We start from the raw sequence: 25457 nt of genomic DNA on the forward strand, positions 1-25457 counted from the left end.
CCTCTCCCTGGAGAGAAGTTACCAGACTCCTTCAGCAGCATTTCTCCTTCCAATCAGGCTAGCCAAGAAATGGAAGGGCAGAATCAGGTACACTTTCTGAGCCCCTGGTTCACAATGTCACCCTAATGAAGAGAAGCTGGAATCTTTGCTGGTGAGACAGCATCCTTTTACCTGCCGAGAGCTGACCTTAGCACTCAGAGAGAAAGGAAAAGGAAAAAAACAAAACTTGAACAGAAACCAGAATCAATTTTACTCCTTTTCATTCAATTGTCATTCATGTCAGATATCAATGAAATTTTATCATTCTTTTTTCCTAGTTTTTGGTTGAATCTGTTTTTATCCCTGTGCATTTACCTCTTTGAATGCTTCTTATGCTAGTAGTTGCCCCTTTTTTTACATGGGGGGAGGGGGGCATGATGCTTTTTCCACTGTGGTGTTAAAAATGCTAACACTCAAAGAAAAAGCAAAGCTATTTTAGAAGAAACACTCATGACTGCTTATTTCTAAATAGCTAAGGAACTTGGAAGACAAACAGCCCCACACGACTTACAAAGGGAACTGGGTCCATTTCGTGTAAACAGAAAAGGATCAAAGCCCGGGAGCCCCAACCGGAACGCTGAATCAGGCAGACGGGCGTCATCTTGGGTCAAACAGGATAATTGCCCAGTCACAACAGGGGGCTACAGACTGTAGAATAAAGAAGGATTTTGCTGTGTCACTCGGGGCCTAGAGAGTTTTCTGACATAAGTAGGCAGGGTGGAAGCATTCGGCCTGTTCCGCGTCCAATGCAGCAGCCTCATGGGGTCCGGTGCCACCCTAACCACACACTACGGTCTTGTCCCTTGTCATCACACAGCCATCTCCAGACCCACCAGAACTTGTTTCCGGCTTAATGATCTTCCGCCGCTTCGACCGTTCGGAGCACCGTATTCCCACCCTGAAATGGGCCCGGACCTGCTCCTGCTTCTCCACACGTCCCTTCTCTCTGGAACCCTCTGAAAGAAAACCACTGGGTGGAAAAGTCCTTTTAAGCCATGTCGTCCTATCCCAAAGGGGGAGAAAAAGTAATGTGAAAATAGCCACTTGACCTGCATTAATGTCCCTACATTTTCTTCCTCTTACTGATCATACCTTGGCAGTGAAGCCGAAACATGACCGACGGCATAAATAAATAAACAATAACAGCAGCCTCTCTCCAGCCCTAACCTGCGAGCGCAGAGCGGATTTCTGGGAGCCCCTCAGCTTCCCGGGAACGGCCGGACCGAAGCCCTCTAGGGTTTCCTGGAAAGTCAGAGGGTCAAAATTTATGTTCTCAAGGTGACCCAGGGGAAATAAAGGCTTCCTTAGCTCAGTACAATGTGGTTCTCATTGTAAATATCACCAACGGGTCCTAAAAATTGTTAAGAAAGACTTCTGCCCTTGGATGAATTTTAAACGTACTGAATGACCTGCTAGAAAATGTTGTTGTTGATCCTTCTGAGCACACACACGCACGCGTGCACGTGTGCAAACACACACCCTCTACTCGACGGAGCAGTGTCTTCTGAAGCCGAACACCACCTGTGCTTACACTTGCAAAGAAAAAACGCAACGTAACTACATCTTTATTTCAGAACAAACGCTGACAGAATGAGGAGGGCCACTAAGGGTTTTCTCTCTTCACCAGAAAGCCACTTTCCGTGGGTGACTTACCTTCGTTTTCACGCAAGCGTCTCCCACACCTTTGCTCTAGGCAAAGTCTTCCTGGAGTCCTTCCTCTGCACACACTGGCAGCAGTCCCTGGAGCCTCTTCCCATCGCAAAGTAAGAGTCCCACGTTCACCCGCACGAAAGCTCCGGGCGCGTTGCCTTCAGCCCGCGGCGTTATCAATAGGGAGGCTAACAGGAGCATCGGTAGTTCTGCGTCACTGCAAAGAAATGCCCTGCACCTGGATGGATTGAGGTTAAAAGAATCACCTGGGGACTTGGTGAAACGGCGGCTGCCTGAAGCCCAGCCCGAGAGAGTCTGATGCTGGCGGTCTCGGGTTTTACTTAAAGACAGTAACTCTGTCTTCATAAACTCACAAACTCTCCTGTGCCTAAAAACCATGGAGCAGGCCAAAAGGACCTTTGGAAAAATGCAGATTCCACGTCAGCAAGTCTGGGGGGAGTCTAGACCCCACCTGGGATTTCTGATAAGCCCCCAGGTGATGTGGACGCTACTAGTCCACAGACCACGTTTTGAGTAACAAGCCTTTAACAAACAACTACGTCCAGTCTCGCCATTCAGCGTGGGGTACCCGGGCCAGGACCATGAGCCTCATCCGGGAGCTTTTTAGAAAGGCAGGTTCAGGGCCCACCGCAGACCCACTATATTGGAATCTACATTTTTATCAAGATTCCCAGATGGTTCTTATGCACATTCGTTTGAGAAGCTGACTTAACTTCAGAATCAAATTCCCAAAGGAGTTGTTTTCCTTAAAAAGGTCGGGGGGGGGGCAAAAAATTGCATCTTTTTTATATTCTAAGGCATTTGAAATCCATATTAAAGGTAGGCCTGCAAGTAACCTATTTAAAAAACCAACATCTTAAATCCCACCCTCTCCCTACCAAAGGGAACCACTTAGCACAAGAATTCTATTGTAGCTGCAGGGCTCTGAATGCCAACTATCATCAGCTGTCACCTTCCTGTGCTCATCACTTCTCTGTGGGCATTAGGTCAACCAACTTAGGGACCTTGCTATAACCAGTGGATTACCACTGTCCTGGGGACAAGCGGTTTACACTAAAGGGGGATTGATAAAGCCCAGTACGCCCGGTCGGAAGGCAAGTTGGAACCGCACGTTTAGACCTTTGTTGCTCCTTGCAGAGATTCTAACTGTGTCTGATGTTTAGGGAGGTCTGAAAAGGGCAGATGTCACCACTTGTATGAACTCAGCTCCTTAACAAAGCGTGTGACCCATTAGAAGGATAATTTCATCGATGCTGGCTGAAGAGATTTATTTCAAGATTTAAATCAGTGGTTTGCTAAAAAGTAGAAGCCAAAAGAAGACATGAGGCTATAGAGCTCCAGAAACCAAAAAGAAAGGGGAAAACAGACTTAATACAAAAAAAAAAATTAAAACAAAATTTTAATTAAATAATCACATTCTAAGAGAATCTGGGGTCATGGGGAGCACCCCAAAAGCAGTTGGAATCAGTGAGATCCTATGCACAACCTCTTTATTTCCTTCAGTTGTGTTTTTCTTGGGATTCTGCTCGCTACAGACAATTGCTTGCATTTGTCGATCAATAGATCAAGGAACAGTCAAAGGAGATGGGGAACATCTAGGAAGGGATGGTGCTGGCATTGATGAATGTGGACAGGGCCAATGCAAATACTGTGCTCAATTAGCATTTTTGTGGACCGAGCAATTTCTGGAAACTATTTTCAAGTCATAGAATACACAGGGAGCATCTGGCTCCATTTCTGGAAGCACTTCTGATACCCCTGCCTCCAGCTCTTCCACCAGTCCCCCTCAAACTCAATTCTTGACCCTTTGTCGGGCCAGTCTTAACATCCTCCTTTTGCCCTACTTGCTTCTTCGCTGTGCTGGGGCTCAGGTGTTAGTAATAACAGCCAACCCTTCGTTGAGCTTCCTTACGGAGTGAGGCACTTCACGTGCTTACTAAATTCTCACAATTTCTTGTTTACAAAGGAAGTGACTAGAGCTCAGAGAGGTGAGGAAACCTGCCCAAGGTCATAGAGCTGGTAAGTGAAGGTTGCAGAATTCCATCCTATGTCTGTCCCAAATCCGGACTCCCCTGACTAAATCATTCTGTCCCTTTTGTTCCCTGCCTTCAACCTTACCTTTCCAGCCACTGTGTCTGTTGTAGCTCGTACCTCCTAGACCCGGTCTGGAATAAGAACCCGAGGCTTTCATCGGACCTCATGAATGAGATGTCTCATCTCTCGACTGGGGGTCCTCCCTGCTGCCAGTGTCCTGCCACATCTGATAGCCACAGCTTCGGCGCCTTTTCATATTGAATTTTTCAGGGAGGTTTTGAATGGATTTTGCATTCCAAAATATATACACTGGAGCTTACGGATTACAGTCAAGCCCTTTGCCAACGTTTTTTTTTATGTTCGGAAAAAATCAAGACAAATAAGGGCAAGCCCCAACGGATGGCCACAAGCATGTTTATATAAGACACTTCTACACTGGTCTATTTGGTTAAGCCCCACATTTTCTCTGTTCCATCATAGGTGTCTATTAATAATTCCAATACCCTTGAGCCTCTTTGCCAAAACAATGACTAATGGTGTATTTATTCAAGTACAATCCAGTCTGCTGCAAGGCAGAGACGCAACCCTGACTACAGAGAGCCAGGGCGCAGGTTACGTGAGAACAGGTACGTTTGCGGAGGATGCCGCTCATATTTAGATGAAAGTCCCCTGTGCAGTATTGTTTTCTCACATTATGCAATCACCAAGGAGGAAAGTTTCTGACCGAAAGCCAGCTGGAGAATGAATAACTTGCCAAGCAAAACACTGAGGATCCAATGCCAACATCTCCAGATCATTTTCCTTGGGGCGGGAGGAGCGTGTTCCTGTGATGAATGAATATTCTGAGTTGGTGATTAATCACAATTATGCTAGAAGCCCTGCCTACATGTATTCTCCTACAGGGTCCACTAACACCTTCCCTGCCGCCACCGTCTACAGAAGGGGCTCTCCAAATTTGCTTTAATTGACAACAGACCAGGAAACGGAGCCAAAGCTCCAGATGAGACATCATAATAGTTCCTCCTCAAAAGAAACCTGTGATCTTCTATTTGTCTTTTAGTGTTGTGAAGGGGGTGGAACTTTTCCCCGAAGTCTTCACGTTGAGAACAGCGGTCTTTACACTCACGGCCACGCACTCATTCACTGAGCACCCTTAGGAGATTTTATCCAATTTTTTCAACTTAACTACCTAAGAGTGAGTCCCTTCTGAAAGAAAAGTTTACCAAGTCCATCGATTCTCTTTTGGCAGGCTGACAACTCCCGGGTTTGAACAGATTAAACACAGGGAAGACTTCCTACACCAATTCAGAGAACGTTCCCCCCAGATTCAGAGAGCTTTTCTTAAAATCCAGGAAAAGGCAACAAGAAAGGGGAGGAAAAGAAGGTTTGGTGAAAAGGAGCAAATAAACCACAGAGAATACATATTTCCCAAACCGAAAGGACAAAACAATTCAGCTAACATATATTAACCTTTATTCTATGACAGAGACATAAATAATTTTATGATTCATATGACCTGTACAAAAGACAAAATAAGATATTGCACTAAGTTTAGATGTGGGATATTTGGATTTAATATTAGCTAAACAGATAAATATATACAATTTAAGGAATTAAGGCAAAACCAGATGATACTTTCAAACACAACAGAAGGCTTGAAAAATAGGTATAATTAAAAACAAGGGCATCCCATCTCCAGTTAATAAAGTGGTCATGTCTAAGGGAAAAAAATCCCTTAGCTTTTTAATAAAGTGGTTATTATCCATCATGTTAATTCAAGCTGAGCAAGAAAGTACAGGGTTTCCAGTGGAGGAGGGCGGTTTGGTGGAGGTTTGGGGGCTGAGCACTTAGAACTCGGGTAAGCAACTTTTTCCTTGTCGGATTTATGATCTATTCTTCCTATTAGAAAATATAATTTGGAAAATATGACTCTTTCACATATATAATTAAAATACAACTATGAAGCATTCTGTTTCGTTAAGGGAAGTCATGTTGGTGACCTCGTAGGGTAACTTTGAGGGCAAGCCATTCATTACCCTACCTGTAGAGAAGACACAAAGCCAGTCACTGAAAAACAATCCCCAGTTACCGTCAGAGAACAAAACAAACTAATTCCAAAGGAATAAAAACGAGTGTAATCAATATATCAGCACAGCACACAGTTCTTTGGCAGTATCGCACTAACCGTTGATTGAAGTCAGAACTTGAGAGTTTTCTAATTCTTTGACCCGGTTGCCAGTCTTTTAAAAACAAATAAATAAAATTCCACATCTGCAACGAATTCAGCAATTCCGGGAAATTAAATTCAGAATAAACCTTGCAGACAGCTTTTAACTGTGACACTTGAGCACATGTACGTGTTACGTCTGCTGGGGGTCCCCATCCGAGTATACTGAAACGCACACACACACAAAATAACCTGTGAGACCGTGTATCGGTTCGGACAGGCCTAGAATCCTTAAAGAGAATCCATATTCACCCATGAGAAACTGATACAGGACATCAATCCAATGATGAGAAAATGATCTTCCAGTAACTCAGGGGTGGGCCACCCCTCCCCTGGATCGACATCACGGAGAAATCAAATCCTATAAGGGAAACACCAGAAAGCCAGAGAACGTGGAATACTGCCAGCCTCCAACCAAGTTACCTTTCTCCAGTTTTAGGTAGACTTTATCCTCCTTATCCAGGTAGAGGAGCACGCCATTAGTGGCAGCTTCGCGAGTAACATCTTTGTCCCCGGCAAAGGCGGATATTACTGGCTTTCCGTTTAACATCAGGTTAACCTATGAGGGAAAAAAAAAATCACTGAAGACATCTACCAGGGCTAATGAATAACGTCTGAGATGACAGACCTGGTAAAATATCTGACGTTCAGCAAATTCATCCCAAAGGTGGTGGCTGCACTTAGTAGGTCCACTGCCAACCACAGTGGCTACACTTAGTAGGTCCACTGAGCTGGTTTTTTTTTTTTTTATCGAAATAGGTTTTTTTAAATATCTCCTACAGAAATTTCCCGAAATGCCTACAAAAGGATACCATCGGTGAAGAGCAACTTAGCCTTGGGAAAACTGGCCTCTCTTCAACACGTAAATTAAGCTTGCTGTTTTATTTACTTCTTACATTCAATAGCAATCTTTTAGTAATGAAGCAAGCCTGAGGCTTCCCAGTATATTAGTAAAAAGAAGCCCAGTGCCCTTTGCTCTGATAAACCCAGACACAGCAAGATTCTACCAACAACTTTTTCAGGTTAGTAGTTGACTGCAACCGGCATTAGTGCTGAAGTTTTGAAATTATGGAATGTGGGGGGGGGTTGTGATTTCTTTTTCTGTTTTCCCTGATAATGTGTATTAAAAATAATAAATGTGCATTAAATATGTATTAAAAAATAATAATCACCACTACTAGTGAAGATTTTAATGATGGGTAATTAGCAAAGAATCCATAATTTAAAAACTCAAAATTATTAACAAATAATAAACTCAAATTTTTCGCCCAATTTTGATTATACTGTGTTAAACATCACATAAATTTGTAAATATCAGAGTGTGGGAAAAGCTTTTCCATGCTAGTAAATTTGTTTAGTAGATATTCATTCCTTTTATGTCAAAAAAAAAAAAAAGTACTGCATAAATTAAATCTGAGGATGATCAATTTACCCATTCACGGGGATCTGTGAAAGTGGCAGAAGAGTAATCCACCTTTCCTGTGGCCGTACTATATAACACATTCACTGAGCATAAGACAAAAAGAATGCTAGAATTCCACAGACATGCATTGGCATTATTGGGTGTTAGCATATTTGAATATTACAGGAACTAGTCTTTGAGTGTAAGGTGAAGCCTATTACCTGAGAAAGGACAATACAAAATATGTTGTTAACTGTGCAACTGAAATTTCTAAGAATTCACTAGGGTCAGAGTAACTGAGGATAGACTATTTAAAGCATGTGCAGAGGAACACCCTTTCGTAAAAAGTATAGTGAGTCGTTATTCCTTCATAAATTCGTTTCTAATGGTTAACTGTAGCTCATACTTTTTAACAATGATAGCAAATTCGCTTTATTTAATATGTACTCGTAAAGTTCTGCTAGTCTTACAAGCTTCTTCCTTACAAGTTCAAAGAATTTTTGCACAGGCATTAAATGAAATCAAGATCTTATAAAGAGATTTGTGCCACTGAGTTTTTACTAAGCCATGTTTTTTAAATCGTTGGTGGTTATTAAGGTAATACATTCAACTGTTTATTTTTCTATATGTTTCCTGTCATAGCCTTAATGGATGTAATAAAGAAGAAAATTGGAAATTAAGTGTTTTAAAAATAAACTATAAAGATGGTTGTTTATTTTTATAATGAAAACACATCTTTGGAGAAATACTTAAATACATAACCCACTGCCAATAAACACTGCCGTTTGGGGGTAGAGAGGGAGCAGGTCAAAACACATACCTGGATTGTTTGGCTCTGGTAGACTTTAATTACATGAAAGCTGAAACTGTAAATTCCTTTTCTTGGTGCTACAAAGACAGACTCCAGGGTGAAAAAATTACCCACGTTTACTAGGATCTACAAATAAAAATAATAAGTAACAGTAAATTGTTACAATAGTCTCTTCTGTAAGTAAAAGAAGTTCCTTCCTTCCTCCCTTCCTTCTTCCTTCCTTCCTTCTTCCCCTCCCTCCGTCCCTCTCTCTTTCTCTATCTCTCTCTCTTTCTGTCTCTTTCTCTCTGTGTCTCTTTCTCTCTCTCTCTTTTTCTCTTTAACTCCCTATCTCTCTTCCTTTCTCACTTTATTTCTTTCATAAGTAGCTTAAGAAACCATAGAGAATAAAACATTGAGTTCTACTCTTTTCCTCTTTAGTGACTTGGAAAATAGATTTGTGTAATGGAAGGTTTTTCTGTCTTTTAAATGGTACAGGAAAAAAATAAAATAACTGCTTTGTATTCATGCCTCAATTTCCAGCAAGGCCTGATGGCTCTGGAAACATCTAGGTAACACGGAGGGCTTATAAATATTAGCTTTACCTTGAGAGTCAGATAAAAGGCATCTGCCCTGTATTTATATTCCCATCCTCTACAAGCCTTTGCAATGTCCAGAGATGACGTTTCCAAGACAGCCAATCGGCATCCGTGGGCTCTCTGCAATCATTCCTGGACACATCACACAGAGGCCTGGGCACCCCCTCCACCCTGTGACATAATCCATGACACTGAATAGTGCACAGACTGATCTGAATGCCTGGCCCTCCCCTGAGTCTCCGCCAAACCTCTCCTAAGATCCATGGCCATTTTTTTCAGTCCTATGCCATCTAGGCCTTAATTATAATATTTTGGCAATGACTCAGCCTTTGCAGGCTGCCAAAAAGTAGAGCATGAATAAGGACAGACTGCGAAATTGGTGGCCTTCTTGTGTTCCTGCCAGTGTTATCCATTATCTTCTTATCAATCACCTGCTCTTTATTTAAACTTCAAGGGTCAAAAATGAAAAGTAAAATAAGGCACTATTTCTTCAGAAAGCAGCAATGCATTTTGTATTCCAAGATGTGCAGCCTGTTTCTACTGCTTATGAAATTAACTCTGAATTTCAATAAGTGACCTCTTACACCAAATTTGCAAATGTCACATAAGTAAGTTTCTTCCTATGAGAAGGAGGGTGAGAATGTTTGGGGGTGGGAAGTTGTAAAATAACTGGGGTTTATTCCATTTCTCTCCAAGAAATAAATCTATAACTGGCATTCAAAAAAGCAGATGTCCCTATAAGGATACATTTCCACCGTATCAATGGCAATCTGCCACTATCTCTTGTAAATGCTGCATTTGTGCCAATATTAGGCCTTTTGCATAGTTTCCTAAAAACATATCACCTCTGAGCAATGCACCAGAATATAGTAGCGGGTCAAGTTGATGTACCAGGTCCAAGCCTCGACTTAAAATACATGTATGTGTATAATTTTATTCTGAGATTTCACCTTCTTCCAAATAATCCTCAGATTTCTTTCTCCGACCTGATGATCAACGATCTTTCAACAACCAATCACCAGCTATGCAATAATCCCCAGCAGAGACGTTACAAAGATTTTTTTCAAGCACATTTAAAATAATTTGAGGTACTTAGCAGGGACTTCCTGACTCAGATACAAGTAGCATAATTCATTAGCAATAATGGAAATGTCTGATTAGTGTTGACTGCACACAAGGCTGGGTGTTGACTCCACACTGTAATTAGAGCATCCAGACACATAGAGATTTGTAACTAAATGTGTCTTGTGGTCTCTGAGATGCATGGCTCCCCAAACAGGAGAACAAATCCTCTCCTCTTCTAATTGATGGAAAGGTCATGGAAAAGACGGCACAGTACAGAGCAAAATCCACAACGGTCCAACATTTAATTAATACACTGAAATATAAACCAGGGGTGGTGCTAGACTTTATTTCCATCAGGATGGAAAATACTGCACCCAAACCCCAAAGGGGCTGCTTAATTCTTTAAAAATTATAGCTATCTGATAGTAAGCCCCGGAAAAACACTCTCTGCCTGGCCAGCTGGAGAGTGCATTACTTAGGAACAATTAAGTAAGGGATGGAAATGTCACCTCTTCCCTTCCCTGGCACACACTGCAGTACCACTTAACCTGTGTTCCTACACATGTGGCTTTGCATACAACCGTGAACTACACAAGTGACTTTGGAATTGAAAAGACTCTGGGTGCTGTTAGGGTTGAAATTACAAACCCCGGAGTCAGTTTCCAGTTTTAAGACTCCTTGCTAAAGCTAAGCTGATACCCCTGGGGTTTCTCATCAGCCAAACCCCAGAGCTCCAGGTCGCTAAAAAGAAGGCACAGATTTCATCATTTCCTCCCCACCACCTACCCTCAACCCCAAAGTCTGTCTTTCCCCGGTAATTTTCAATTATCTGAAAGGACGGGAGCAGGGGCAGGGAGCACCAGCTCCCCAGGTCTTCCCAACGGGAGGTCCCTGCAGCCGCCCTTCCTTTCCCTCCACAACTTTTCTCCAAGTACCACAGAAACGCTTTCCGCTGCAGCGGTGCATGCAACGTGCGTGGGGATCCTGGCAGCAGAAAGGTGGGAGAGACCTGACCCACGCCATCGCTGCCCACCCTCTGCCTCCAACTGCGAGAGCTCCGCAGAGAATGTGGACCCCCGAAGCTCTCTTTGGGGAGAAGCTTCTCCACCTGGGGGAAACAAATCATTTATCCAGGGACTGCGAGGGTACCAGGCGGGGACTGCAAGGGTACCGGGCGGGAACCACCTGGGCAGCACCCGCAGAAGAGTCTGAGCCGGGGAGCCAAGCTCTGGCCAAGAGATTTCGAGGTCCAGGGACCACACTCCCGCCAGCTCCTATGGACCTGTTGCTGTGAAACTAGTCCTGAGCTCTTGTGGCTGGGCTCTGCAATCCCAGCCTCTCTCCCTCCTCTCTGCGGAGGCCAGGAGGGAATGTGGGCAGAGGCGGTGGTGGGAGAGACAGAAGTTTCAGACCCAGACATATTTGGGAAGGCGAGTACTGAAATGATCCCCCACATCCCAGTCAGACCAACTTAGCCTGGGCAGGCAGCCTGGCTCTGGGCTGCCGGGAGATCGACCCTCCACCCCCCCACCACCATTCATACACACACCGGGTGCCCTGCGTCCCTCAGGGTCTGACCTGATCGAAGTAAATGATGCGCGTCTTGTTGCTCATCTCGGACGGCTCATGGTTGGTGCTCCGCACCGCCGAGAAGGCGACCTTGGAGTTGGCCGCCCGGACCGAGATCCCCAGAGGGGAGGAAGAGGAGCCCTTGGAGTCGGTGGCGGGGTTGGAGTCGCATACCACCAGACACTTGCCCTCCAGCACAATGGGCTCCGTGTCGTTCTGTGCCCAGACGGGCAGCCCCGGCAGGGTGAGGGCCAGCAGCACGGCCGGCACCACGGACAGCGCCCGGCTCGCAGAGCCCATGGTGAGCCGTGTGGGGCAGCCGCAGCCGGCTGGCGCTTCTGCTCGCCGGCTTCGCCTCCAACCCCGGGACCCCGGCGCTCGGGAAGATGCCTGTGGCTAGATCGACAGCGCTGCAGGAACGGCGGCGGCGGCGGCGGCGCGCACACTTCCCCCAATTCTGTGGTTTGAAGTCAAAGTCTCCGCTCGCGCTCTCTCGCTGGCTCTGTTACCTCTGTCCTTTAAGGAGCTCATGCAGAACCCCCTACCCCACCCTCCTCCGCCCAAGAATCAGCCCTGCCTGGGGCCCCTGCACCCAACCTTGTTCCTGGACATCTAAAAGTCACCAAACCCTCACATTCACACCTCAAAGAGGAAAACGGTAATAAATTCTCACCCCAAACCCAAGCACACCCAGGTGGACGACGGAGCAGGAAAAACAAAGGAGACTCAAAGAAAAGCCTCGGGGGTAGGTGGGTGCCCAGCGGTGCGGATGTCGGTCCGGTATGCGTCCGGCTTGCGGCAGGGACGAATTACAGAGGCAGAAGGTGTTTCCCGGACTGAGAAGAACGTGAGGCTGTGTTCATGGCCAGGACTCTAGCGACTCCCACTTTCGCCTCGTCAAAAATTCCCCACACCTCGGCGCCTCTTGGACGTCGGCAGGTAGGCAGCAGCCAGCCAGGTCCCGGGCACGGAGAGCACCGGTTCGCGGGATCAGTTCCAGGGCGCAGGGCGGCTCGGCGGCGGCGGGGTCCTCTCCAGCCGCTGCCGCGCTCCCCGAGTCCCTGCGCACAACTTTGTCTGTCCTCGCGCAGCCGGGAGGGCGCCAGGCGGGCACACGCTCGCTATTTATAGGAGCGCGGCGTCCGGCCGGGTCGGCCTCCAGCTCACCCCGCTGGCTCCCGGGAGAGGGGGAGAAGGAGTCGAGTGACCCCAGCGAGCGGCTCCCGCCCGGCGTTGAACGCACCCCGGTGCAAGCGCGGCGCACACCGCTGCTGTCTGCCGAGGTCCGAGGCCACCCAGCCCGGGGAGCGCGCTGCGCGGAGAGTGTGTGCCCAGAGAGACGCGCGCACAACCCCGCGGTCGCCAAGCTCCGCGCCTGCTCGCCCCTCCTCGGTCTGGGCGGGCAGAGGGGGCTGCAGCTCTCCTCGCCCCTCCCCAGCGCGGGACTCCGCCGCCGAGCGCTCTCCGAGCCGAGCGCGGGGCTGCCCGCCCGGGCCGTGGGGCCAGGCGGGCGGCGGCGCTCTGCCCGGAACCTGGGGATCCACCGGCGTCCTGACCGCGGCTGGCCCAGAGCCGGCCCCAAGGAGCCCTGGCGCCTAGCGAGCTCTGAGGAGCCTCGGGGCAGACCAAAGCCGGCGGGGGCCGCTGGGAGGAGGTGCCTGATGCCTTCCGCTCGGGGAAGATGAGACTTAGAAGCTGCAGGGGCGCGCGCCTTCCCACCCACACCGCGAATCTACCCCAAGCCAAGCCAGAGGAAGAGTGAGAGAGAGTTAACACGACAATAAGAAGTCCTCCGAAACCGTACCCCTAAAAAAAAAAAAAAAAAAAAAAGCCAACTCCACTGCTGAGAACGCAGCACCCTCTTGTGCCACCCTCCCCCTGAGCCACACCACTGCCATCTTGGCCTCGACTGGCAAGATTTATCGTCCTCTTTCGCAGCCACCACTGGGAGAGAAGGGCTTGTCTCTGGCTGCGTGAACTTGGCCAAGTCACTTACCCTATCTGTGAGGTCAGGACTCTACTATCAAGGTCCTGTCAGCCCTCCAGTTCTATCATGCTTTGGGGTCCTGTCACTCTCTTCCCAAATGCCTTTTAGAACCCCAGCTGACCAAGGACAGGCACCGCATCTTTTATCAAAACAGCATCCCAATCAGCCATTCCTAATTTTTACTCGAGGGGATGTTTGTTGAACACTGTCCCCCAGAGAGATGGCTCCCCTGTTCCTTCCTAAGTGAAGGGCATCCTCATTAACATGGATTCAAGCCCCTCGACAGCAGAAGCCAGACCTGTATGTCCAGTCTTGTCTCCTCAGAAGGTCCCTCAGAAGGGCTGAGTGTTGAGCCATACACACCACACTGCGCGTGCAGTTGTTAAAACTGGAAGTGCCTCCTACGGGTTGGTATTTCCCTGGACGCCGCTCCCCTATAATCTTGCAACTAAAGAGTCAGTGCCTGGAACCAGAGGGGCCCCCAGAAGCCTCTCCAGTGGGACCAGTATCCGCTCTGATTGGCAAGTGCTCTTGGTCGTAATGCTGACTATCACCAATCTAAGGTACAGCCGAAAAGGCTGTTCGAAGATGGCCACCATTTCCCCCAAGCACTCATGTCCCACCCTAAGCGTAGCATGGCTTTTCACATAAACCCTTCCTACCCTGAGTAACTCTCCAGGCTCTTAAGCAGTCAGTCTGGATAGCAGCTGCAATTTCCTCTCATTCGATGCTGTCTTTTGAGAGCAGAGGCTGGATCTAATTTGGTTGCTCTTTCTCTCCTTTAGGGGTAAGCACCCTGTCTTCCTTTGCCAGGACAGATGCTTAGTAACTGAGACCCGGTTTGTTCAATTTCAGGCTGGAAAGAGGAAAAGCTCTGTTGCTGACAGAACTGTTAAATACCCCATAAGCTATCTTCCCCACCAACGCCAATATACTCTCTGCATCTTTTTCTTCTCTGGGCATCTTCCTTCCTGCAAGAACTCAGATTTAAAGAAAAACTTTTGCCCTCCCTCCTCTTTCCTCACCAAAGTATTTATTTTGCAACCCCCAAATCTAGCACACTGACCATATTAAGGGCTCAATAATCAATTATGGAATGACTGGATGCTTCCAGATAGAATGGAACATTCATTTACCTAATAGTATAAGCAGGTATAAAGGAATCTCTCTCAGTAAAATTCAAATTCTAAGCCTCCTAGATAACCAGAGATGAAAATCTTGGTTTTCTATAAAAGATGTTCCCTATTCAGGATGTTGCGAAGAGGAGGAACACTGCATTTCCTGTTGACTCTTACTAAGAGAAGTGATCTGATGTTGTGAATCATAGGGTCCTGTTTCCCACCACAGCTGATCTGATGTTGTGAATCATAGGGTCCTGTTCCCCACCACAGCTGACTGAACAGGGGTAGCCTGTGGATTCTAGGGCTGTCAAGCCATTTGATACCAGAAGCCCATGACTTGTACAGCCTGACTGAGCAGATGAGCTGGGGCTGCCAGATTTTCTCTCTTTGGGATCTGATGAGAAACTGAGATGGCTTCCAGTAACCACTGGGTCCTGCAGAGGAGAGGTCTGTAGTCTCCTAAACTAACCACAGAAGGGCCACATGCAGCTGACCCAGGGGAGCATGTTGGAAGAAACAGAAGAACTGACCACACTTACAGACAGAAGCCAGTTCTGGAGACTGCGCCCTTCTGAGACACGGGGGAGAGTGAACGGCAAATCTCCAGTCCTGATTCCGACTCACAAGAAGCCCAGCAACACTTTCATCTAACTATGGGCTCCTTGAGAACCACCCGTGTCCTTGCAATAAAACCCATTTCACTTGAGCTCAGTTTAATAGCCTACTCCTGTTTCTTGCTACCCCAAATCCTCATTAGAACAACATCCCAGAAATCATTCCACAACTGGCCACGCATCTCCTGCCAAAAGACATGACCAAATACAATTCCCTGCCTATGGGAAATGTTGTCCTGACATTTGGGGAAAGGAAGCATCACCTGCTCCTCACCCTCGCCTCCAGCCCCAGCATCCCCAGGAGAAAAGAAGCAGAATCCAGTTCAGACCCGCAGCACAGATCTGTTTCTTTCTTTTCCTTTTCTTTCAGTTGAAAATGTACTATTAGAAAACCTAGTTGTGTTTTGAATGTTTCCCTATTCTGAGATTTCCCAACTGTACTTGATGTCCAGAAATTTTGTTCCTAGACCTTTAATGATTTCATTGTTCTGCAGTTGGGCTCAACTTGAAGTAAATTGGTAAAGTACATTAGAATCTGAACTCGTCTTGCATAAGAAAGACTACTCCCGAGGTCAGTAAATTCCATGACGGGTTGTCTAACCATCCCCTAGAGAAACCGAGTTCCAAGCAAGCCCACGATAGTAAGGATCCTGAGCGGCTTTCTGTTTCTGAAGAACACGTCTCAGAGAGGGCAAAGGCAGACACCTCGAAGGGCCTCATCTGACAAATACCAGAATGGTTGAATGCAAGAAAACTGTGTGTGTCACGCACACAGTACCCCAGTTTAGTCACGCCAAAGGTGGAAAACCGAGAGAGAGATAGAGAGAGAGAGAGAGAGAGAGAGCAGTGGGAAAGACTCATATCATCACCAGACTAAGGTCCACTGGGACACTTAATTGCCCTTTGCTCTCCACAGTGAAAATTATCAGCCCAAGCAAACATGATCCTTCAAGGGAGAATAAGTATCTTGAGGATAAAAAGGCTCTGTGAATAACCTATACTACCTGAATCCTGAAAGTTCCAGAGCATTGTTGAGTAAATCCTCAGGACTCCCTCTGGAGACGGCCAGACTACTGACTTGCTTTGTATGAAGAGGGTATTCTGGGGGAGAGTAGATGGGTGATTTAAAAATCATTTCTAATTGATTTTATGACTTAGACATTGTTTGAGACACTTCATCTCTGCAGTCCCCTCCAGTCGCCACACTGGACAATAAGGTCCGAGTCTAAGGTGGCAGCAAGCAGGCAGGCTTCTGGGTTCTAGTCACAGACAGACGCCCATGTCTCTCTTCAGCCTTCCCATAAGACCTTGTGCTAGTGCCATTCATTATATTTTTCACAGTTTTCTGAAGTTGTTGATTTATTTGTTGTGTTTTCCATGCAGAATCAACTCTTCGGGAGCCCAGGATTTAGCAGAGAACCAGTAAACAGGGGTGAAAAAAAATGTTACTGAAAAAAGTAACATGTCGTTGCCCTTATTTCTCATAGAGGAAATAATATATCATTAGTAAATGATAGGGAAAGTAAAATTCTTCCTAAAATTTTGAGGGGCTTGAACTGCTTAACCCCCCTGAGTTACTAAGAATGGAGAAGAATGGAGAGCCGTGAGGAACCACAAAGGGGATTTACTGGAAAGACCCTCACAGAGTCCAAGGGCAGAACTGAGCTTTGGGAATGGAATGAAGCCTTTAGATAACCCAAAACATTGCCTCTCTCTCCCCCTCTTTCTGCCCTCTCTCTCTCCCCCTCCCTCTCCCTCTCTCTTTATCCCCTTCCTCTCCATCTCTCTTTTCCTATCTTTCTCTCTCTCTCCTCGGCACGTCTGGGTTATTCTTTTGCTCACTGCAGTCTAGCTTCCTCTGAAGCCTCCGTGATGGACAATGACAACAAACTCCCAACCTTACACACAGCGGATGCATCCACCCAGAGGACACCCCAGAATCCACCCACTGCCCCAGCTGATATCAAATGCCCACCCCTTGGCCAGAGAGGCAGAATTTGGGTGCACACCATTGATTCCCAGCAAGCACGTGTGCTGCCGGAGCGGGGTCAAGGGGAGAGGACAAGCCCTACGGGAGAGGTGCAAGCATATGCAATGGCATGGGAAAGAAAAGATACGGATTCACCTGTACGGTGCGACCCCACATTAACGGTCTGTAAGTCCATACAGACACAGATATGCTTAAATAAGCATAGAGGCAGCTAACTGTTGACTTTCGAGGAACGGACAGAAGGAAAGAAAACCCCCTATCAATGTGGTTCAGAAGTTTATTACTGGAATGGCCACAGAACACATACAGGGTACTGTGGTTTGCATTTAAAATATATATATTTTTTAATTTAATTCAAGTTTGGGGAGAAAAGGAACTAACATGCTTTCTCATACGCGGGCCTGGCTGAACAGCAATTTTCTTTATTTTGTTATATCGATCCAACTCTAAGAAATCATTCACTCAAAGTCTAGGAAGACGCCCAGACATAGAAAGCCTCACAGTAGACATTCAAGAAAAATAATTACATTGCAACAAACAAAGAAAGCTCTGATTACATTTTAGATTCAACTTGGCTCTTTACAGAACATGTAGGGGAAGCCCTGGCTCAGCCCACGATGTGTGGCCGGCTGCACACATAAGGAGGGTTTGAATGTGGAGTCCAAACCAACGGGCCCTACTTGTAAGCATCTGCCCGGACGCTTATCATCAAGGCAGACTCTCTGTCCCTACTCTGAGATGATGGTTTTTTGCCCATGAACTGGGAATATGTTTATTAACTAGCACCCGGTGACCGTGAACCAGATGGTGCTTTGACTTCGTAGATGCCGCTGGTGGGGGTGCGTCCACCAAGGGTCCATCTGCAGTCAGGCTGATTAGCCTTTTGGCTGTAAACAGGGTATTCAGAATTATCCTCATCTCCTACTAGTTCGATGTCCATGGGGAAAGTTAGAAACCTTCCTTTAGCCAGGAAAAATGCAATCATAAAAATAACATCCAGTTGCTAGCTCCCTGTGGGGACTGAACAGGGAAATGTATGCAGGGCACCTAGCAGAGTACTGGGAACGCGGGAGGTGCTTAATGAAATGTAGAGATTATTACCATTAATTTATGGAATCTATTAATGACTAGGGCCGAGTGATGCGCCACACACCCTGGACCAAGGCCCATCAACTGCATTGCGAGCACTGGCCACAAGTCAACCTCACAGACATTATCACAGGGAAGGACATAGCATGCCCACATGTGAGACAGACTCGAGGATCAGACACCCAGTGCAGAGACAGGAAGCAGAGCTGCACTGTGGGGGCAAGCACCGCCACGGGATGGGTGCCCGGGTGCGATGAGGCCAAACTGCAGGGCTCAAGGCAACAGGCAGGTTTGTGAGTCCCCGGCAAGGGACAAAAAGCTCGATTTTCTTTTTCTTTCTTTCTTCCTCATTCTCTTAAGCATTGGGTCTCATCACTCAGAGTATCTGAAAGAAGCATTTAGCAGAAATAGATTCTCCAAAGTGAAAATTACACAGAAAGTCCAGAACAGCTGGCCAGAAACAGTCATCACAGCAACAGAGGACTCAGAGAAACAATGTAGTTGTCAAATGCCTCGGTGTCCTCAGAGCCAGACAGAGGTATCTTAAGGAGCTGGAGGTCCAACTAGTTACTTGGCAGTTGGAGGCTGCTAGACACTTTGAATTGCCCTGGGTTTAACAGTAGGCATTTCAGGGAGAAAAGAGGGAAAGAGTTTCATTCCAAAAGGTGACTCTCCTCACCACTGACTGCCCTCCGTGAGCACCTGTCGGAGCGAGTGTGAGGCGGGACACGCGTATGTGCGGCTATGGCTTCCTCTCTGAGATGCATCACTGAGCATGGTTCCAGTGTTCATGGAGAAGTCTCTTCTCCCACCACGGCCACTAAAAGCCAGCCACCCACCTTACCTGGTGCTCAGCTAAAGGAGCAGCGACCCGTTTGTACTCTGAAGGGAGAGCTGCCTGGGGTCGCTCCCTGAGAGCAGGTGCTCAGACCCCACAGTGAGAAGTCCAATGATCCTCAAGGACAAGTCTGACTTGAGCAGTCCCTCTCCCTTGTGCCCTAACTTTAAAATCTAATCCTTGAATATAATGCAACTCTATTAGTTTTCTTCTTTTGTTTGGGGAAACCTCAAAAAAATTGCTGATAATGTCTCCCAGTTAATTGCCACGACTCATAGTGGCATAAGAGATAGACCTTATGGGGGCGCCTGGGTGGCACAGCGGTTGAGCGGCTGCCTTCGGCTCAGGGCGTGATCCCGGCATTCTGGGATCGAACCCCACATCAGGCTCCTCCGCTATGAGCCTGCTTCTTCCTCTCCCACTCCCCCTGCTTGTGTTCCCTCTCTCACTGGCTGTCTCTATCTCTGTCGAATGAATAAATAAAATCTTTAAAAAAAAAAAAAAAGAGAGATAGACCTTATGACCCCCATTTCACAGATGGGGAAATAGAGGGTCTGAGTGGCTGCTGCCAGAGGGTGCTCTGCTAGTAAGTGGCAGGGCTGGATTTGACTGCAGGACACCTGTCTTCACGCCCAAAGCTCTTTCCCCGACAGCCTACGAGAAAGGTTGAAACAAAAATGCAAGGGGCTTCTAGTAGGTTCAGAACTATTTTTTGCCAGTTGAATGACACCAAATTCAGAAGAGAAATTGCTTGTGTTCCTGGAATTATTAATATCAGTAGAGGGCATGTGGGAATGAAACTTACGGCAGAGGAAAAGATAGGCTTCAAGTCACAGAATGTTTAATAAAAGCTATCGAGCATAAACACAAGGTGGAAGAGCATACGTGCACACACACACGCACGTACATATTAAATATATTAAATAAATACATATTAAATATTATGTCTATAACTAAGTAACTGCTTAGGTCATCTTATGGCCTTCTCCTAGCGTTCTGTGCTTTCATGTACAGTGCTTACCAGAATGGCAGTTTCACGTTCCGTGGTCTTGTAACGTGGCTCGGAGTATCTACCGGAAGTTCCATGAGGGCACAGGTGGGCTGCCTTTTCCTTACCATAACCGACGCCCCCCGAACAGTTCCCAGCACATAGCACAGGCACGTTAGATGTCGGTGGAGGTTCGTGAATGAGGTGGCGCGGCACAGTGTGACTTTGGGTACCTTCTCTGAGCATACTTCCGATGATAACAGCAGATAGTCGCAAAAATCAACTTCTGTTTTTCCTCTAATTCTCACTAATTATTTATGATGTGTAAGAAGCCATCCTTCCGTACTTGGCATTTAATGTGTTTTTGGAAAAAGTACTGTTAAGTTGCCCTTCCTTTCCTGGACACCTGTTTCCACAGCTGTTCCCTGTTTTCCACTCCTCCAGCTGGGGTATGAGTATCTAACTTCTGGCCACGCTACCGGCTCAGCCTCTTTCTTATCTATCACGGGGGTTGTGAAAATGCCTCCTTTGCTAGGCTGTGGCCTCAGTGAAGCAAAATCTCTCCTGCTCTGTCCTTTGCCTGCTAATTGGGTACCTGCAGGATTCTAGGAACAAGTCCAAGGTGATGGGCTACGGCTCCTGAATCCGTTGGCCTCTGGCTATTTCAGCTGGCCGCGAGCATCCCGAATGACAAACGGTACCCCAACTAACTTGACTTTCTTGGCCATCTGTCTGTTGGCTAAATAACTACTTCTTGGACAGACCAACTCATCGCTTAGGCAGCTGGTGTTTTGGCGATTGACTGAGCTGGGGCCAATATTTCCTGACCACAAAAAAAAGAAAAAAAAAAAAAGAATTTTGCAGAGCTTTACATGGGCTTTGTAGAGTCTTTATAAAGCAAAAATAGATAAGAAAAGCCAAATGAGTAAGGAAATAGATGGGCTGTGCTTTAGAGCAAAGCTTTTGAAGGCATGAGTCACTTTAAATTTTGCCCCTTTGTGGCTGTATTTTATTCTCTCTCCCTTTGCCTTTCCATGTTTCCTTTGCCTTTTTTCTTTTCTAACCATCTTCCTATCATTTTTTTCCCTGAACTTCCTAGTTTTATACTCCCTTGAACCAATATTGAATTAGGGCTTGGTGTGTACTAGGTGAGAGTAGCAAACTGAAGTGTCTTCCGGGGCTGTGGCGGGTACACGCTGTTCTTCTTGGTTGCTCGATATCAGAAACCCCTCCCCACATCCTCCTCCTTTATGAAACAGAGCCCGTCTCCCACCAAAGAACCTGAACGTGCCAGCTACTCATTTTTCAGCTTCTTTTGCAGCTAGGGTGCAAGTGTGCGACCCACGCGCTGCGAATCAGACATGCCTGCCCCGGGCACTGAATTACAAGTGTGTGAGACGGAGCAGGGACCTCCCAGAACCCCTTCTAGGGAAAACACCAGCAGGGCAGGGGCTCTGAGGCGGAAACCGGCATCACGTGTCCACAGCAGGTGATCACGTGAGCAGCAGGCTATGGGGTCTACGGTCAGGAGCCCCCATCCTGTCTGGGTGGTCACAGTTCTGCAGCAGGACTCAGGCCAAGGTGTCACTCCCACCCGCATCACCTCCAACCCGCGTCTCCCGTCCTCTACTGAAGGAGCCACTGAATATATTCGAATAAATCCCTTTTCTACTGAAATTAGAGTCAGCTTTGGTGGCTTGAAAATAAGAGTCCAGCTGGATACCGGACACTGAGGCTAATCAGGGAGCATAAACGGGTGACCCCAGCAGGAAATAACTGTAAAACCCAGGGCTCCTATGCCTCCTCTCCAGCAGGCAGCCGTTAGTAAACCTCGTACCAGATGAACTTGGCAATGATCTTCCAACAGAAAGATAAATTCAGACATTTTGGTGAAACCTTCACTTTTAAATGTTAGTGACTAGTTCACAAATGTTAGTGAGCTACCCAAAACATGGCTGTGAGCTACGGAGAGCTCAAGGATGGCCAGTGTGTAACCTCTTTACTTTTAACTTTTGACTTCTAAGAAGTATTCAGAATACCTGCAATAGAAAAGCTTCCTGTTTCCCCTCTGAGCTCTACATGTTACAGGAACTCAGTTAAGTCACAGATTTAAATAGAACATTGTTTGAGGACTGGGGTGGTGGGAATGGGAACAGTATGTACTAATGTCAAATGACCACAAATGCTCACGCCATCCCGATCTGAAGCCATCAGCCAAGCAAAATGTTTGAACCATGTAAAATCTGCAGCCTCAGATACTGCCCTCTGTCTCAGAGAAGCATCCAAATTATCTCCTGATGTCCCTGCTGCCGCTGTAACCGGGTGCCTTGTTTCCAGCTTAGCCACAGGCTCTGTTTAGTACCCCAATCCCACAAGCCAAGGTCTTAGGGTGGTGCATCTCATTGGTGGCACGTATATCTAAGCACAGCCGCAAGGGAGGCTGGACACATATGTTCCTGGCATTTTCAGCTTCTACGGCGGGAAGTGATCCTTCCTCTCGCCAAGATTCATAAGATGTGCGATTCCCCAAACATAGGGGTTTAGATGCTGGTGGCCAAAACTATCCCCCAAACCTGACTCCCCTCCTGCCCCTGCCATCAGCAGAGGAAGAATCAGACAACAGCCACCACAAATGGACTGTAGTTCTTGAAGAATTAAAGTGAAATTCTAAATTACATTCTGAAAGTACACTTGGCTCGATTTACTCTTTCCTTTAAGATTCTCCACTTTGTCTCCCTACTGCACTTGTACTCACTAGTGTTCCCCAAAGTAGGAACGTTTTCAGAATAACCAAGAAAGCATTAAAAATGCTACAGACTCAGGGACTGGCTCAGTCCCTGGCTCAGTCGGTAGAGTGTATGAGTCCTGATCTCTGGGTTGTAAGTTCAAACGCCACACCATTGTGGGTGTGGAGATGACTTAAAAATAAAATCTTTAAAAAAAAGTTATAGACTCAGAGGGTAAGTCCAGACCCACCGAATCAAATACTCTAAGGATGGGGTCCTGGGAGTCCATATTTTAAAGCTTCCTTGGTGATTTTAATGTGATAATTAGTGAATAATTAGTAATTAATGTGATTAATGTTCTACGATTTTAATGTTTAATGTTGTATCCACCTGGTGCAGGTATCTTTCAAATTTGAAGATGGAGGAAGTATCCTTGGAATAAACTGAGGTCACTTGTTAGCAAGGTGTGTGGGCATCTTGTTTTTACACACAAGCATATGCCTTTCCACTGGAAATCTGCTCTCCTCCACGCCAATGCAGCAACTGACGGGGCAATGCTGCTCTTTGCCAGGAATGTTCCCAGGAGTGGGCTGGTGACCCTGGCCTAGACAATCACCCTAGCCCACGCTCTCAGCCAGAGTGGCTGATCCAGAGATGAACATGCCACCCAAGCAAAACAAGCAGAGTTGTCCCACGAGGATTTTATATATGGAAGCAGAAGAGAAGGGACACTGCCTTTGCCTTCAGAGCTGGGCATCTGGGTGGCCAGGAATCACAGCCAGCTGGTGGCAGCTGTCTTTGACAGCAATGTTTAAGAATGATGCCAAGAGAAGGAGGCTTAGACAAAAACAGAGAGATGGAGATGCTTATGATGTCTTTGCCCACCCATACATGAGCCGCTCCATATCAGGACGTGGCCAAATGGAGCCCATTGGGAACGGCAGTCTCATGAGTGTGGTCTTTCAACCCCTCAGCCTCACAAGGACCCGCCATGGGTCCAGAACACTTCCTTCCCAAGACGTAGAGTTCTCACAGCCTGTGCTGGGCTTATCTCCTTGAGCAGGAATACCTTCCCGTTTCAAACTCAATGTATCATATGGCACCTGCCCCCCACCACCACTGCTCTATCTGTCCCCTGAGAGGAGAGGACAGGGTCCTTCTGCTGAACACGAGAGGCGTGTGTGCAGGCCAACAGCCCCGTGCTGGCCTCGGGGAGGGACCCAACCAAAGCTGATCCTGCTATCTCTTCTCTATGTAAGGAAAGCGTGCTCCATCCAGTCCTTGACCGCACTGTGTTTTTCTTAGCAACTCTGATTACCAAGATGCAGTGAGACAGGAAACAGATGCCATTTGCCCGACATCCCCTACACATTCCCTACGTCCTATTTATATTTAAAGTGGCTCAAGCTGAATGTCTAGCCCTGGCAACCAAAATCTCTAGAGTAACAGGGTTATATTTTGCTTTCAGTAGAAAAGAGTAAAAGGATACACGGGCAAATAAATCACCCTGAAATGAACATCTGCCTACTCATTTTTTCGTCTTCTTAGCTCTTACCTTGATTGCGTTTAAAAGAAAGTGTTGATAAAGAAGCCGGTCTGGATACAGTGACGAGGAAGGGCCGCGTGGCTCAAAATGACCTTTTGAGGGCAATTAAGTGAGGACTTCGGCCCCAGTGAGCTGGGGGGGAAATGCCTTTAACAAAAACAATGACGTCATCAATAACACGCGCCCGAGTCTTGGACTAAAGCAGCCAAGGCTGGCTGCCTGCACCTGGTTGTTCTGTGGCTTGGCACCGGACGTGCCCGGCGACGGAGCCGCGGCGCGGAGAGTGAAGGGAAAGACGAGTGTTGTTTCCCGCACAGATGGACGCGGGACCTAAAGATGTCATTCCAAAGCCCCCAATTCAGTCTCCCCAGAGCTTCCTTTATAACAAGCTGGTGCCAAAGAAGCGCAATTAATGATTTTCCGTGGTTTGCCAAAGCTCCATCAAAACAGCCTCTTGAAAACTCTAAGTTCACATTGCTATGGAAACGCTGTCATGTCAAACAGAAAACGCGCGCGCACACACAAACACATGCGGGAGCAATTCTCAAGTTCTAGAACTCTCGAATGTGTGTGTGCGCGCGTGCGTGCACACAAGTATGCGCGTGCGCGCGCCCCACAAACAGCCTGGAAGAAGTCTGCAGATGCTCAGTGTTCGGACTGCAGGTGGATTTACACGGGGTAGCTTCTTTCCAAAAGGAAACGGTCGAAAATCTCTTCACCAAGAGAATCTACGGAAATCGTTTGGCTTTGGTCAGGGGTGGGGGGGTCCTGTTTGATCCATGCGATGTGGAAGATAAAGTGTCATAAAAACTCCTGTCACTCCTCCAAATGCCCCTCCTCGTTCCCTTCCCGGGTTTTCAGTACTGCTTCACTACCTTGCACTCCCCTTTTCTCTCAAGTCCTTGACGCCCCCTCTCAGTCAGAAAGTTCTGAAATTGTAACTTTCTTGAGAATAAATAAGGCATCCGCATCACAGTTCTACAACACGGCATCTAATTCTTCAATGAAAAGTCGGCAGGAACAAAGAACATTCGCCTGAAAGTGGGAGTGGGCACTTCTCCAATGATCCCCTAGAATTTCTTCTGGAAGATGGGCTCCACTTCCACTGCACTGTCACCAGCATCACTTGAGTTAAGCCACCACCATCTGCCCCCCCCCGGGG

At 47.0% G+C, this 25457-nt stretch overlaps 1 protein-coding gene across 1 annotated transcript; it reads right to left on the minus strand.

Moving 5' to 3' along the window:
- Nucleotides 1-5220: 5220 nt before the first annotated feature.
- Nucleotides 5221-11696, minus strand: CBLN4 (cerebellin 4 precursor). The gene is made up of 3 exons (XM_008699505.2): nucleotides 11406-11696; nucleotides 8194-8310; nucleotides 5221-6530 (listed from the first exon to the last, which is right to left on the minus strand). The coding sequence occupies exons 1-3, from the start codon at nucleotides 11694-11696 to the stop codon at nucleotides 6333-6335; spliced, it is 606 nt and encodes a 201-aa protein (XP_008697727.2). The 3' UTR covers nucleotides 5221-6332.
- Between the last annotated feature and the right edge of the window lie 13761 nt (nucleotides 11697-25457).

Source organism: Ursus maritimus, unplaced genomic scaffold (genome assembly GCF_017311325.1).
Source record: "Ursus maritimus isolate PB19 unplaced genomic scaffold, ASM1731132v1 scaffold_22, whole genome shotgun sequence".
Lineage (NCBI taxonomy): Eukaryota > Metazoa > Chordata > Mammalia > Carnivora > Ursidae > Ursus > Ursus maritimus.